We start from the raw sequence: 16,689 nt of genomic DNA on the forward strand, positions 1-16,689 counted from the left end.
CCCGAAACATCATCCTTCCTGCTCCTCTGATGCTGCTTGGCCTGCTGTGTTCATCCAGCTCTACACCTTGTTATCTCAGATTCTCCAGCATCTGCAGTTCCTACTATCTCTCCCACTACCCTCTGTCTGCTACCACGAAGACAATTTTGGATTCAACTTGCCAAATTTCCCTGGATCCCGTGTGCTTTTAGCTACTTTATCAGTGTCCCATGTGGGACCTTGTCAAAGGCTTTGCTGAAATCCATATAAACTACATTAACTGTGCTTGCCCCCATCTACACATGTGGTCGTCTCCTTGAAAAATTCAGAATTCATTAGGCATGACCTCTATCTGACAATGCCGTGCTGACTGTCCCTGATCACACTTTGCCTCTGTAAGTGCAAATTAATTTGCTCTTTCAGAAATTTCCCTACCATTGCTGCATATCTCACTTTTCTGTAATTCCCTGGTTTATCGTTAACACCCTTCTTGTTAAGAGGAACCACATTAGCTGTCCTCCAGTCCTTTGGAATCTCCCCTGCAGCCAGGTGGGAATTAAACATTTTTTCAGAATCTGTTTAATTTGCTACCATCTCCCATAGCAGCCTGGGATACAACACATCTGGCTGTAGATATTGGTCCACCTTTAAGCCCACCAACCCTCCAACACCTGTTCATTCCTTCTATCAAACTGCTCAAGAAGCTTCCCAAATTCTGCACTGACATCCTCCTCCTCCCACGTGAAGACAGATTTAATATTCTACCCAAGTCCTCCGGCTCCATGCACATGTCCCTCTTATTCCCCAGTGGGCCCTACTCTTTCTTGGGTTATCCTCTTCCCCTTGATATACATAAAGGAATATATTTGGGAATATCCCTTATCATACTTGCCAGTATTTTTCATACACCTTCTTTGATATCCTAATTGCTTCTCAAGTTCCCTTTTGGCTTCTCCATACTTCTCTACAGCCTCCATTGATTTGCTCCCTTTGAAGCTGCTGTACACCTCTCTGTTCCTTATCCAGTCCTGAATATTCCAAGATGTTGCTGAGCTTGCTGCTCCTACATATCACCACAAAGGGAACATTTTGGGCCTATGTGCTCCCAATATCCAATCTGTAACAACCCCCACTGTTCTGCTGTAGGTTAACTCAGAAATGATGTCTCCAGTCCATGTTGGCACATGAACCCAGAGTCAGATAGTGTACTAATTTCATTATATCAGCAGGTCCAATGTTGAGAGCTGTAGCTTCCTTACTCCCCCATCTAATTACAGTCCTCACTCATGGCGTGTTCTTGACCTGCATGCGGAATGCAAACCCCCCTCAATGGCATTTAGTCAATGAAAGTAACTGCTGCTGTCATACCTTGTGCGAGTATCGGTCATCAAACGCATGCTTCATCATCAGGCACTTTACAATAGCTATCGCTTCATGCCGAATATCCCGAGACTCATTCAGTGCCGCGGCTAATTCCCTCAGGAGAAGGCCCACCAGGAAGTGATTCTTGCAGAAGTCTTCAGTAAGTGTGCACTCCAACTGCAAATCTGCAGGTAAAACAAATGGGTAAGACTCTCTTTAAAACCAAAGGTGGGAAAAGAAGGTGGTAGTTGAGTTAGGAGTTGCATACATATAATGTTTCACTCAGTAAACAAATGTAGGCTCACTAAAGATTGATTCTATTTCTGTCCTTTGCCAACTGATTTTTCTAGATATAACAGTTTTAAAATCAAAACATCATCACTCAACAAGTGCTGAATTTTGTGATCTGGTAATTTTCCTAGTGTCACTGCTGATTTGGCACTGCAGCTCTTCAGTATGATGGATTCTGCATTACTCTGGCATCCTAGTGGCACATTTGAATAAGATATTGAATGAGAATTGCAATGTCGAGATTCCTAGATCTTGTGATCGCCATTACTGTAACAGTCCCAAAGCCCGAGGAATGTTAATTTTAAAATTTGGAAGTGCAGGAAAAAACGCAAGGGCCAGACAAATTTCAATTGCCAGGAATAGTTAATAAATCCGATTTATTTTTAAAGTTTATGTGTTGAAGAACTGCACCCTCAAGTTGGGCCCATTCCCACATGGTTGTATACATAAATACTGCTTTATCAAAGTTAACGATCGGACAAACCCAATAAATTTAGATTAGATCAGATATTAGATTAGTGAACACGTGTAAATCTCATTTCAGAGACAGCTACCTCCATATTTAACCTCACCACAGAGAGCAACACTGATCCCCTGGAAGGCTATGTTGTACCCCTTTCAAAGAATCATCTCTCACAATGCCAGAATCAACAAGGAAAAGCAGATTTCTATTCTAATATGTACACTTCACTTCATCCCACTGTCTCCTCGTTCTGTCTACTGTGATACAAAGGATTGCCTCTATGATTCAAAGCGGAGGAAACTCACTCAGACGGGAAAAAATAATTTAAAAAACAATATTGCATGGAAATGGGCATATTGATCATCCTAGACCCTCATAATGAAGTGCACCAATTGGACTAATATCATATTCACAAGTTGTACTGGTTTTTTCTTCTGGGCATTGAAGGGTTTAATCCTGCTCCTATCAAAGAGAGTAAAAAGAAACATCCCTGCTCAAATACGTCTTCAAGTGTGAACGCTGCCACGGAAACCTTTCAATCATTAAAGCTACATCAGCTCGATAGATGCCAAAATCATTCCTTCATTCCCTGGGATTGGGCCTCTTTCCATTCTCCAGGGCCAGGTGTATCCAGGAGGCCAGGATAATGGGGAGGTTGTAAGTGAAGAAGAGAAGCAGATTAGATCGAGATCTAAAAGCAGAAGGGAATCACTGGCCGATAGAAACAGTGCTTTCATTTGGGGTTTGCCAAACTATATCTCAATAACTTGGGATCACAGTTGTCCCCACATGTGCGTGCATGCACACATTTCAGATATCGAACGGACATGCATTTTTTATATGTAGACATCTGTACATTGTACACAGATGCACACTTAATATTCCTACCCAACTGTTCTGACATCCAGAAGCGACAGCTCGTCTGGGGTTAAACCAAAGTTCCTTCTCCAAACCAGAGAGTGATCAAAGGCGCAACTCTGAGGATTGATAAAGAGCAAATGTTGTTCAATATTACTGCACCTTGGATCCGCTGGAGCCTGCTCTTCGCAAAGGACATCGGCAAATTCAAAGGGATGAAGTGCTCATGATTGCAGACTATATGCAGGAAATCCAGCTTGTATTCTGTGAGTGCCTATTGGGAGTGAGATCGTGACAGACAGAGCATTAAAGAGAGTGAATAAACCCATTACTGGTCTGTTTCCAAACACGAACCACGCTGGTTAAAGTTAACAGCCCTGAACTTAATCTGATGTTACTGCTGTTCTTAGTTAAAGGTGCGATTCTAGCACTTTCCTGCAACAATGGCGTATATCTGCTCAGGAGTCTTTGTGCTGGAGTTTGTTACATAGTTTATTTCTCTTGAGGTGAGGCCAAATCAATTATTGCATAATTGAATGAAAAAGCAAAAGAATTGTGCTAAATTCTTAGCAGGAACAAATTGCAGCTGATACAGGGTAAATTGTCACAACATAGTTTTGCCTTTAAGCTGTCAGTCTTGATTCTGCAATAATATTCTCTCACATCAGAGTCAGAAGATTATAAACTCAAACGTCACTCCAGGGAACCTAAACACACAGACTTTACGATAGAAGCTGAGTGTTGTGCTGTTGATGGATCTCACGTGGCATGTTGAAAGTCTGCCCTTTAATGCTGAATGTGAATGATGTCATGACATTATGACAGTGACTGCCCTCAAATAGCACATCAGGATATCTTGAAGTCAGAAAAGGTTGCTGTACAAAGCAGAATCTTTCCTTCTCCTACATATATTTGTTAGCATATCAACAATATCTGCTGTTTATTAATGGGATCCTCCTTTCTCCCCTTTAAATAGGCAGCATTAATATTATACAGTTTAAGAAAGTGACAGTCTAACAGAGTGAAGTATCTCAACGAATACCAGTAGCCCTCAAACACACAACAGTACCTGACCAATAAGAATAAATCGTTAAATTCCCATATATTGTCTGACTCGAAAGCACCTCTGAACCAGTAATGTCATCAACTGTGCCAGAAGTCAGCTTTTGTTTGACAGTATCATTCTTCCCTCCACTCATTTGAGCTAATAATGTACACTAACACTCGGGTACAGGACTGAAGGAGTGCTGCTCTGTTGGAGGTGCTGTCTTATAGAGGCGCACTTATATTGAGGTCTGGTCTTCCTTCCAGATGAAGGAAAATAAACCCGGGTCTTGATTTTTAAAAAAAAGAGCAGAGGTGTTCTCTAAGTGGTACGGAAGATAGTAATCCCTTACTCAACATCACAGAAACAGATTAACTCACCCACTATCACAGCCTGTGGGATCTTTGTGTGTACATTGGCCAACTGGTTTCGAAAGTAAAAGTATACCGTGGATGTTGGAAATATGAAGTGAGAACAGAAATCACTAGAGAAACTCAGCAGGCCTGGCAGCATCTGTGGAGACAGAAACAGGCAACATTTTGAGTCTAATATCAATCTTCTTCAAAATGCTCCAAAGAAGTCATACCAGACTCGAATATTAACTCTGCTTCTCTCTCTCTCTCCACAGATACTGCCAGTCCTGCTGCATTTTTAGTGCATGCTTCATATATCACAATGCTAATTATAATATTAATTCAATTGATTTAAAGCACTTTGGATGTCCCGAGGTCCTCAAAGGCCCTATAGAGAGGCATAGTTTTATTCTTTCATGCAAAGTCAACTAGAGCAACAACTTCGATGAGAAAGATCATGGGAATAAAGAGAAAATTTCACCTTGGGATCTTTGGGAGAGAAACAGCTAACGTAGTCATTTATTAAGTTGAAGATAAACCCTCTGTTCACCAGTGTTAAGCTCCGCTGTTGAATTAAGAACATACAGATTATTAAGACATGCCAACAGCCTGCACCCTCAGCAGCCCCTGATGTCACTAACTGAGGCCATTAAGAGCTAATTAATGTCCCCTTGTACAGCTCATCCCACTGTAGCTGGTATTAAGCCAGTGAAAGACTTTGAGCAAAAGAAACCTATGTGGGGTAGCTCACAGCTCCTGGGAGCATGTCCCCCTTGTGCAAAAATACTCAGTGCCTGGACAAAGGACCCAGTCAGTGTAGAGTAGGTGGGGCTCACTGAAGACAACTACACTCACCCTTGTTACCAACCTTCCTCAACACGTTCCCCTCCCCCTTCCCACCATCATTCGTGACGCACTGGCTCCTCTTCGATCAGAGGCGTTGGGTGGGTGTAGTAACGGCAGCAGCCCCACTGCCTCCCAGTGGTGCTGCTAAGGCGCTGCCATTCTCTGATGGACTGGCAGCTCACACGGGTGGTGGGCTACACGACATCCAGGGGAAGGGAAGGCTTGCCCTGGCCTGAATGGCACAACACGTGATGGATGCTCCCTTAAAGAGGAGACGTGGTGGTTTGATTATTCTCCCAATGGCAGCCTTTGTGTTGAGAAGGTTCAGCCTGTAGAATGGGTTCTGAAGGACCACAGCACAGGGAAAGCTCTACAACCACTGACAAAAGCAATTCAATTGATCATAATGGAAAAGGGGAGATGAGAACAAGACTGCTACAAATGCATTAGATGAAGATGGACTGAATGGCATTTCTCATCCATCAGTGTCTTCTGATTTTCTAACATGCAAGCAAAGGTAGCAAGTGTTGTTATACTTGAACGAAGACACACTCAATAATCTCAAGGTGGGAGGTGAATCAGTACAACATAAAGTCTCTACCTTCGTGGGGAAACATTATTGCATGCAGTGAGATTGTCTTTTTGTTGTACTGCTTGAATAATTTTGCACCAATTCTTTCCCCTACTGACCTTCATGAAATGAGCCCAGCTGATGTTCACGCTCCTGGATTCCTCTGGAATCTCCGAGTACCTCAGGTTGACGTGAGGAATTATTGCAAGGAGAAGGGAGTGCACAGTGTGCTGGAAGCTTTCTGGGAATCTCTGTGTCCTAGGGAGCTGTAAATAGATCAATTAATGTAACTACCACACAGCAAAAGACTGTCTTTCAGAATTAACACTAAACTACTCAGGCATTTAGGATGAATTATTCATCAGTTTTTAAGCCACACCAGAGTCCTGTGAGATTTTATAGAAAGTATTGCTGAAAAAAAAAAGGCATGTTTTGGCAGCACTCAAGTTCTGAATGACCAAATGACCATTTCAAACCTACGTTTTGGACTGCGTTTTTCATTTGGAATAAAATGAAGAAAGAATCATGTGACCTGTTGTTAATTCTGCTGGCAGTAAACACTTTGTTAAATATTAAAGCGGGGCCCAGGTTATGCCAATAAGAAGAAGGTACAAAATATTCACACATGGCGGAAGCATCTTTGCAAATGGTAGATAGACTGTCAGTCTCCAAGTCTCAGGAAGGTGTTGTGAACTTCAGATTGTAAACGGTTATACTCCAAACACAATAAATGGTCAAACAGAAAGCTCTGCAGTTGAAATGTTAAAATGCCCACAAAAATAGTGTTTTATCAACATTTTGATTTGTTTGTTACAGTAAAAGACTTAAAACCTGAAATCTTATCATGGCACCCTTGCTCTTCATGGAAGTTCAGACTTCTTCATCAAGGTTGCAAGTGTCCATAGGGGTCATAGAATATCTCAGAGGACCCAACAGCACATTATTTCTTCCAATTTCATTGGCGCCAACACTTCAGAAGCATGCCAATGGTTCTAAGTTTGGATGTCCTGAAAGAGGCTATCCAAATGTAAGCCTTTCTTTCCTGTGCTTCATGCATGTACAAAATAAAGTCAGCAGGAAATGAAGGACCTATCTCTGGAAGTATATCTTATACTTCCCCATTGTCTCCTGGTGAATCTACACCTTTCCCTTTCAGTGATTCCAACACCCATTCACTAACAAGATGTCCCAAACTGAATGTCCATACTCCATCTGGAACTTCTTCAGCCTCCTGTGCGGATACACACTGCACTGTATTCATCACTCCTTCATATAAAACCCGGGGTCCCCTCAGCCTCAATGAGTTGTAACCAGGTTCGTGAAGGTTGTATCAAAATGTCGGTTATTTACAGGAAGTTGTCATGAAATTGTCATGGAAATCGCCATGGGGAGACGATAGTGTTATTATCACTGGACTGTTAATCCAGAGACCCCAGCAATGTCCTAGGGTCTCAGGTTCGAATCCCATGTGGAATTTGAATTCAGTAAAAAAAAAATCTGGAATTAGCAGTCTAATGATGACCACGAAACCATTGCCGATTGTTGGAAAAACCCATCTGGTTCACTAATGTCCTTTAAGGAAGGAAACTGCCATCATTACCTGGTCTAGCCTACATGTGACTACAGACCCACAGAAAAGCGGTTGACTCTTAACTGCCCTCTGGAGTGGGCAATAAATGCTGGCCTGGACAGCAACAACCTCATCCTGTGAATGAATAAATAAAAAAATTCCACTCCAGACGGTCTCCTGGAAATGGAAGGGGTTATTCCACTCTCCAGCAGAATTTCAACATTATCTCCAGAACGTTTCTAAAACTATATTTTCTTCTGTTTGAGTGTGTGTCAGAGGATCTCAAGTATGCCCATTCCTCACGAGATGGAGAAAAACCTTGTGAATCCGAAGGTGAAGAGTCAAAGAGATTAGACTTACCTTCAGCTTGTTCTTCTCAATCAGGAACTGGGCCATTGACTTGATCAACAGTTCAAAGAAAAACCATGAATGCTGCAAGTTAAAACAAGAAAAAAATACTCAGGAAAGAGTTCTCTCTGATTGGAGATCTGATTGAAACCCTTATTCTCAGTCAGCATCTCCTTGCTTCCTTATTTCAAGCTCTTATTTCGTTATTTTTTTTAATTTATTGCTGCACTTCTTATTTCTTTATTCCTCTAATTCTTTTTCCCTAAGAATTTGTACTTAAGAATTTGTACCTAGGTACCTTGACACCTAAGATGGCATCGTAAGTGATGACTTGTAAATTTTTCACTGCACTCATATGAGTATATGTGACAATAAAGCTAATTCTAATTCTACTCCTACCATCTTGTTTCACAGGCACACTGTAACTCTCTACAAAACCATAAGAAATAGGAACAGGAGTAGACCATTTAGCCCCATGAGCCTGACCCACCATTCAATAGGATCATGGCTGATTCGATGTTCCTCACATCCAATTTCCTGGGTTTTCCTCATAACCCTAGATTCTTAATCAGTCATGGAATCTATCTATTTCAACCTTAACTATACACAAGGACTCTGCCCCCATAGCTCTCTGTGCTAAGGAGTTCCAAAGACTCACAACACTCTGACAGAAGAAATTCCTCCTCATCTCAGTCCTAAATTGGCTCCCCTTAACTCTGAGACTATGCCCTCTGGTCCTAGACTCTCCCATGAGGGAATCATTCCCTCGACATTTACCCTGTCAAGCCCCTTAACAATCGTACATGTTTCCATGAGATCACCATTCCAAACTGGCCATTCTTCACTTCAGTGCTATTAGCAGGCTATTTGCCTGCAGGTGTCATCACAGTTCAACCTCCTTCCACAACATAGGAGTCAGGAGCTGGAACTCTGATTGAATTTCCCTTCCCCTTGTTCAGGGGCGCAGAACTTGGTGAATGTACAGTGGTTTAAGTGGTAGTTTACTGGATTAACAAGGCAGTGGTCATGAGTTCAAATCCCAGCAATGCCAATTGTGAAATCTTTGATCAGAATGTCCTCCCATTAATTAGCATAATTACAATAATGCCCTATTATTCCAGGGTCACTGTGGCATTCAGCGTTTTCCATTGCAAGTTGTGATATTTTCATTTTGACTACATTCTAAACGAGTAGCATTGCTATTTTCTTCAAAACAGAAAAAAAGTCATGTACAGCAAGTACTTCCAGTTTAACGTACAGAAAATGATCAAAACACAACAAAAATGTCATCAAATTTACTCTCCGTGTGGGCCTACCAAACCTGGCTTCATCGCCTCCAGACCATCTGAGTGGTATCACTGATCACCAGAGTGTCCCGCACAGTTAAACTGATTGCCATCATGTTAGTCTCAGACTAAGTGGTGCCTCCTCTGCCTCTCGGCCAGAAATTCGTGGGTTCGACTCGCACTTCAGACAGCCGAGCACGAAAACCCATGCAGGCACTCCCGGTGCCGTTACTGAGGGAGTGCTGCACTCTCAGGAATGCTATATTTTGGATGGGATATAAAATTGAGGCCTAGCTTGCACATCAGTGGAAGCAAAATACTTCACAATTCCTTTGAGAAAAGTTGCATTCAACATTGTCTTGCTCAACATTCAACCCTCAATCAACACCGCACAAGTAGATTATCTGATAAATTATGGCTTTGCTACACGTGGGATCTTGCTGTGCACAGATTGGCTGCATGATAGGAATGGTGCCCAAGCTTCAAAAGTACTTCTTTGACTGTGAAGTGTTCAGTGACCTCCTGAGGTTGTGGTAGGTACCATATAAATCCATCATTAGGAGGCGGATGGAAGAAATAGCCTGTCAGCCATTAGAGGGTGCAGGGAGAGGGAGTCATGTGCATGGAAATATCGGTCAAATTAACAGGTTCTTAGAGGGACAGCTGGGCAAAATGCCCCTTCGCAACGAACAAAGAAAGCCATAACACAATGACAACTTGGTGGATTTTATACAATTCTGGCCTAAGTAAGGGTGACAAAACGTTCGAGTTTGCTGCATTTGCCAGTTCTGACAGAGAGAGCACCAACCTTCAGCAGTTTATTGATGGTGAGAAAATCTGCCGATTGTTTCAGGATGACGATGAGTGACCGAGCCAGCTCCTCGTGTGTTGTCTTGTTTTCGGAGGTCATGTATTGGCCTGTCCTGAAAACGTACTGAAGAGAGCAATAAATCAGTGGGAAGATTCGGCGAGCTGGATTCTCCCCCACTCCTGACTCAGCCAGTGAGTGATGAGCCCACTAAGGTCCATTTCTCAGCTTTAAGCGCTGGGGACAATTTAATCCGGGCCAAGCCCGGTGGCAAACGAAGCGATGGGGTCCAGATCATCGTGAGTGAGGCGACATTACGTGGCAGGGCATAACCCACCAGGATTAAACTGGAGCTGGGAGGGGGTTTGTGCGTGTCACTCACCCACAAGTAAGCCAGTAGACACCAATTATTTTGGAGCCCACGGGAAGTAGTGATGGCTCCTGGATGGATTGGCGGCTTCCCGATCAACCCTATTGTGGCAACTGGCCTTGGAAAGGAGATACTGAAAGCCATCCCAGTGTACTTGTCACCGACCCCTCCAGCCTTCGCCCCCTCGCCCTCACGTGCTCGAGTTCAGGAATCCAATTCTGATTCCTGCAAAAGTCCCAGGAGCATTCCCTGTAGTGGCACCACTTCTGGAGGCACAGACAGCTGCCAGGTCAGGATTTCCGGGTGGGTGGGGGGGGGGCAGGAATTGTGCTGCCAGCGGACCTTCAATCCTGAGGAAAGCTGGTAGTTCGGAACCATCTTTCAAGAGCATTCACTCCTTCTCCAAGGATTCAGAATTCCCACACTGTAGGATGAGGCCCTTGCTCCAGAGAAACTGGAATCTGCTCAGCCCAACTCTGAGTTTAGGATTCAAACATGTAGGACTCCTGTCTCAATGGAAAACCTCCACGCCAAAGCTAGACTGAAGATCCTAGGCACAGACATAGCCAACATTATGTGGAGGGGACTGCAGTTTATACAACAACCTCAACCACATCAATGCTGCTTCCAAGCGTCAGGAGCAGAATAAAACTTGCAACTTATCCTTCTACTTCAGTAACTAAGTCCCAGTATTGCTCAGGATACTAATCTATCTTAACGCCTCAAGTCTCTCTCAGTAATTCAGGAGGGGTTACCTGTTTGTTAAAGAGCAACATATAAATGCAGACTCTAGATTTATTTGAACAGCACAATTATAGCAATGTCCAAATTCTGCACAATTCAATACATTTTCAAAAAGTAAATTGCCTTGATTAAAAAAAAACTGCAGGTAGTAGAAATCTGAAACAAAAACAGAAATGGCTGGAGAAACTGAGCAAGTTTGGTAGCATCTGCGGAGAGAAAGAGGAGTTAACATTTCGGGTCCAGTGACCCTTCTTCAGAATTTTCCACTTCTGAAGAAGGGTCTGGTCAGAAGAAACGTTAACTCTGTTTCTCTCTGCACAGATGCCACCAGACCTGCTGAGTTTCTCCAGTTATGTGTTTTTGTTTCAAAATACCTTGATGTATGATCGCAAATAGTGCTCCAGTCCCTCCTCATGACATCTGGACACGATATACATGATTACTCTGAAGAGAGGTATGGAAAAGAAATTGTTTAAGAGGGAAAAATAGACAGCCCATGAACAAATCTGCAAGAGCAGTCCCCTTGGCATTGTTGGCTCCCTAATCAAAACATACAATAAACTTTCAGAGTAGATGTTTCACATTACACTGGTACTTAATTAATACAAGCGCAATCTAATAGCAGTGTGTGCACATATGCAATACACACATGTGCACAAAAATAGCAGCATCTACAGTCTAACACGCAAAGGTAAAGCAGATGACCTTGTAGCCTGGATTAGTACATGGGACCATGATGTTGTAGCCAAACTTTGTTGAGAGAAGGGTAGGACTAGCAACTCAACGTTCCAGGGTTTAGATGTTTCAGGTGAGATACAGAGGGGTGTAAAATGGGGTGGGGAGTTGCATTACTGGTTAAGGAGAATATAACAGTTGTACTAAGAGAGGACATCTTGGGGAGTTCATCCAGTGAGGCCATTTGGGTAGAGCTCAGGAATAGGAAGGCTGCAAATGATGGAGTTATACAATAGGCCTCCCAGTAGTTATCGGGAGATAGAGAAACAGATAATGTAAACAGATAATGTAAGCAGATCATGGAAAGATATAAAAACAGAAGTGTTGTTATAGTGGGTGATTTTAACTTCCCCAATATTGACTGGGACTTGCTTAGTTCTAGGGTCTTAGATGGATCAGAATTTGTTAGGTGCGTTCAGCAGGTATTCTTTAAACAAGGTGTAGACAGTCCAACTCACAAAAGAACCATACTACACCTTGTATAGTGATTGAGCCTGGCCAGGTGGCTGAATATTCAGTAGGTGGGGCATTTTGGGAACAGTGATCATAATTCCATGAGTTATGGGTAATGATAAGACTGATCTTCAGGTTGCGCTAAATTGGGAGAAGGCTAATTTGAGTCAAAAAGTAACAGAGGTCTACAGCATGAAAACAGGCCATTCAGCCCAACTTATCCATGCCACGCAGTTTTCACAATTTAAACTAAACTAAGCTAATTGTAACAGTATGAGGCTGAAAGTGGAAAAATTAGATTGGGGGTGGCTACTTGAGGCTTAATCCACATCTGAACATGTGGGAGTCTATTAAAGGCCAATTGATCAGAGTTCAGGACCAGCATGCTCCTGTGAGGATGAACGATAAGGGTGGCAAGATTCAGGAACTCTGAATGATGAGATATTAAAAAGTCAAAACAAAAATGGAAGCATGTGTAAGGCTTAGGAAACTGAAATCAGACAAGGCCCTTGGGGAATATAAACGAAGCAGGAACGAACTGAAACAAGGCTTTAGGAGGGCTGAAAGGGGCCATGAAATGTGCTTCGCAAGTAGGATCAGTATCAGTACTTATCAAGGAGAAGGACATGAAAGACAAGGAAAGGGTATCTTGATATTCAAGGGAGTGGCAATATTAAGAAAGAAGAGGTGTTCAGTATCTTGAAAAACATTAAAATAGATATATCCCCAGGGCCTGCTTGGATTACCCCCAGGATACTGAGGGAGGCAAGGGAGGAAATTGCTAGGGCCTTGACAGATGATCCAGTGATAAACCAGGAAATTATTGGCTGGTGAGCCTTACATCAGCGGTAGGGAAATTATTGGGGAAGATCCTTGGGGTCACAATTTACTAGCATTCAAAAAAGAATTAACTTATTAGGAATAGTTAGAATGGATTTGTGCAAGGGAGGTCTTGTCTCACAAACTTGATTGAGTTTTTTTGAGGAAGTGATGAAAATGATTAATGAGGGCAGGGCAGTGATGTTATCTACATGGACCTTATTGAGGCCGTTGACAAGGTGCCTCGTGTTAAACTGGTCCAGAAGTTGCAGTTACGTGGGATCCACAGTGAGCTGGTAAGCTAGATACAAAATTAGCTTGATCATAGAAGACAGAGGTAGTTATGGAGGGGTGTTTTTCTGACTGGAGATCTATGATCAGTGAAGTTCTGCAAGGATTCAGTGCTGGGACCTCTGTTTTTTTTTTTTGTTTAGTAAGTTTGCAGATGACATGAAAATTAGTGGAGTTGTAGCTAGTGAGTAAAGTTGTCCAAGGACACAGCAGAATATAGAGCAGTTGGAAAGTTGGGCGGAGAAACGGCAGAGGGAGTTTAATTCGGACAAGTGTGAGGTGATGCATTTTGGAAGATCAAATGTAAGAGGACAGCATACAATAAATGGCAGGATCTTTAGAAGCATTGATATACTTAGGGATCTTTGGGTGCAAGTCTAAAGCTTCCTCAAAGTGGCAACAAAAGTGGACAGGGTGGTAAAGAAGGCGTATGGCATGCTTGCCTTCATCAGTTGGGCATTGAGCACAAAAGTTGGCAAGTCATGTTACAGCTTTATAAAACTTTAGTTAGGTCAGATTTGGAGTATTGTGTGCAAATTTGGTCTCCACACCGTAGGAAGGATGAGGAGGCTTTAGAGAGGCTGCAAACGAGGTTGCCTGGATTGGAGTGTATTAGCTGCAGTGAGAAGTTGGAAAAACTTGAATTGTTTTCGCTAGAACATTGGAGACTGAGGGGCAACCTGATAGAAGTTTATAAATCAATGAGATGCATGGATAGAGTGGACAGTTTGAGTCTTTTACTCAGGGTGGAAATGTCAAATACCAGGAGGCATAGGTTTAACCTGTGGCTAGGGGGAGGGGGAGTGGGGGGGTAGATAAAGCAGATGCGTGAGGCAAATTTCTTATGCACAGGCTGATCGGTGCCTCGAATGTGCTGCCAGGTGAGGTGGCAGATGCAGAAACAAGAACAACAACACTCACTTAGACAGACACATAAATGGGCAGTGAATGCAGGGAGAGTATTTTCTGAAGAAGGGTCTAGGCCTGAAACATCAGCCTTCCTGCTCCTCTGATGCTGCTTGGCCTGCTGTGTTCATCCAGCTCTACACCTTGTTATCTCAGTGAATACGAGGATATGGACCACATGCAGGCAGATGGGATCAGTTTAAATCACGGTCAGCACAGACAGGTGAACCAAAGGGCCTGCTCCTGCGCTGTACTGTTCTATAAAAAAACACAACAGATACTTGTATCTCTCTCTCACTCACACATACACACACACACACACACGCATACACAGCAGCATGACACACACACACACACACACACACACACACACACACACAGACAGCAGCGTGACACACACACACACAGCAGCATGACACACACAAACACAGACAGCAGCGTGACACACACACACACACACACACACACACACACACAGCAGATACCGGCATGTGTTTTACCTGGTGGAATTGACTGCAACGTCGCTCTGGCTGGTTTTGCTAAGTATTTTGAGCAGCTGGTTAAGGATTGTTGGCAGGAAGTTGACCATCACACATGTGTCCATGGCGTGCAAACACTGGAGGAGAAAATCAACTCAAGTTACCCTCGTTTCAGGAGAGTCATGTTTGGAGCATTCTCCTCTCCATTCGAGCTACAATTCGCTATTTGGTATAATTAATTCAAAGGCTCACACAGCGATGACTCCAGATAATAAAATGACTTCCTACTCTAATAGGACAGAATACGGAACTTTTATTCCAAGTTAGTTCAAGCTGATTGTGGAACCGAAGTTACGCAAGCTTGATTCTGCTGCTTTGAATAAACTACACAAATTGTCTTCTAGCAAATTTTCCACATTAGCATTCCTGAAAAATTATGCACACTGCAGAAAATCACATAAATACTGACACATTTCTAGGGAGCTTCAATCATTAACGTGCTCCCCGGGGACTCCTGTGGCACATATCCAGAAACCTCTAGCAGTCAGTATCATCTTTCCAGGGTCTCCAGGAAAACAGTGGCACATCCTCAGTAATGTTGTGTAAATGCTGTCACATTGCAAGCAATTCTTGTCATTTCTGGTTGACATGTTACTAACAAAGAATAAGCCTCAGAGAGGAAGCAAAACCATTGATAAGGATGATAGCACACGTCCATGCAGATCTATAACGGGACAGGATTGACAGACTGCGTCTCTTCCCTCTCAAAGAAATTCAGCTGAGGAGTTACTTCACGAGATCTTCAAAACCATGAAGATTTTAATGGAATGGATAGAGAATGTTTCCTTTCATGGGGAACATACACACGGCCAAGGTGAGGCCATCCAGCTCCCCCTTGATCCTACTCCACCATATCACGTATTCTGACTATAATATCAAATCCATAGTCCTGCATGCCCCAGACAACCTTTAACCCCTTCACAAGAATATCCCTCTGCCTGAACTATATTCAAAGACACCTGATCAGATAAGGAGTTGCAATGACGCTCTGTGAGAAAATATTCACTTAACCTGTCATACATGGGCAATCTCTGTTTTTTGAACAGTCACTATTGGTTTTGGATTGTTCCCTAAGAGGTTACATCCTCTCCACATCCAGACAGTCAAGACCCTATAGGATTTTGTATATTTTAATCAAGTCACCTCATACTCCAAAACTCCAGCAGATACAAGTGGAGTCTGTCAAAACTTTCTTCGTACGACGATGTCCTGGCACACCACTTGTTACGTCTGACCAACCAGAAAAGGGCCAATAGTGTTGACTCTCTGTCGTCGAACTTTAACTAGAAGTTCTCTGCTCATCCCAATCACAAAGAAATTCAGAAGGGAATGGTGAGAATGTGGAATTCATTTAGTGGCACAGTGGCTCAATGGTTAGTGCTGCGGCCTCACAGCGCCAGGGATCCAGGTTCGATGCCACCCTCGGGCAACTGTCTGTGTGGAGTTTGCACATTCTCCCCTTGTCTGCGCGGGCTTCCACCAGGCCTTCCGGTTTCCTCCCGCAGTCCAAAGATGTGGTTAGGTGGATTGACCATGGGAATGGCAGGGTTATAGGGATAGGATGGGTGTTTGATCATAGATCATAGATCATAGAATCCCTACAGTGTGGAAACAGGCGCTTCGGCCCGACAAGTCCACACCGACCCTCAAAGCATCCCACCCAGACCCATCCCTCTATAGCACTCATCCCTGAACACTATGGGCAATTTAGCATGGCGAACCGACCTAGCCTGCACATCTTTGGACTGCGGGAGGAAACTGGAGCACCCGGAGGAAACCCACGCAGACATGGGGAGAACGTGCAAACTCCACACAGACAGTCGCCCGAGGGTGGAATCGAACGCAGGTCCCTGGTGCTGTGATGCAGCAGTGCTGACCATTGAGCCACCGTGCTGCCCTGAGTCTGGATGGGATGTTCTTCAGAGGGTCGGTGTGAACTCAATGGGCCAAATGGCCTGTTTCCACACTGTAGAGGTTCTATAATTCCATTACCGCAGGCGTAGTTGAGGGGTAACTTTATAAGTACAGGGGATAATGGAATAGAGGTTTTCG

General features: G+C 43.4%; 1 protein-coding gene across 1 annotated transcript in view; it reads right to left on the minus strand.

Moving 5' to 3' along the window:
• Nucleotides 1-16,689, minus strand: part of dock11 (dedicator of cytokinesis 11) — a 252,061-nt gene that overhangs the window by 83,926 nt on the left and 151,446 nt on the right. Inside the window, exons 24-31 of the mRNA XM_048604955.1 lie at nucleotides 14,599-14,714; nucleotides 11,269-11,338; nucleotides 9,781-9,906; nucleotides 7,699-7,770; nucleotides 5,888-6,034; nucleotides 4,833-4,916; nucleotides 3,116-3,227; nucleotides 1,348-1,526 (exon numbers count right to left, since the gene is read on the minus strand). Of these exons, the coding sequence (XP_048460912.1) occupies nucleotides 1,348-1,526; nucleotides 3,116-3,227; nucleotides 4,833-4,916; nucleotides 5,888-6,034; nucleotides 7,699-7,770; nucleotides 9,781-9,906; nucleotides 11,269-11,338; nucleotides 14,599-14,714 (906 nt within the window). The remainder of the gene's footprint in view (nucleotides 1-1,347; nucleotides 1,527-3,115; nucleotides 3,228-4,832; nucleotides 4,917-5,887; nucleotides 6,035-7,698; nucleotides 7,771-9,780; nucleotides 9,907-11,268; nucleotides 11,339-14,598; nucleotides 14,715-16,689) is intronic.

Source organism: Rhincodon typus, chromosome 14 (genome assembly GCF_021869965.1).
Source record: "Rhincodon typus isolate 14 chromosome 14, sRhiTyp1.1, whole genome shotgun sequence".
NCBI lineage: Eukaryota > Metazoa > Chordata > Chondrichthyes > Orectolobiformes > Rhincodontidae > Rhincodon > Rhincodon typus.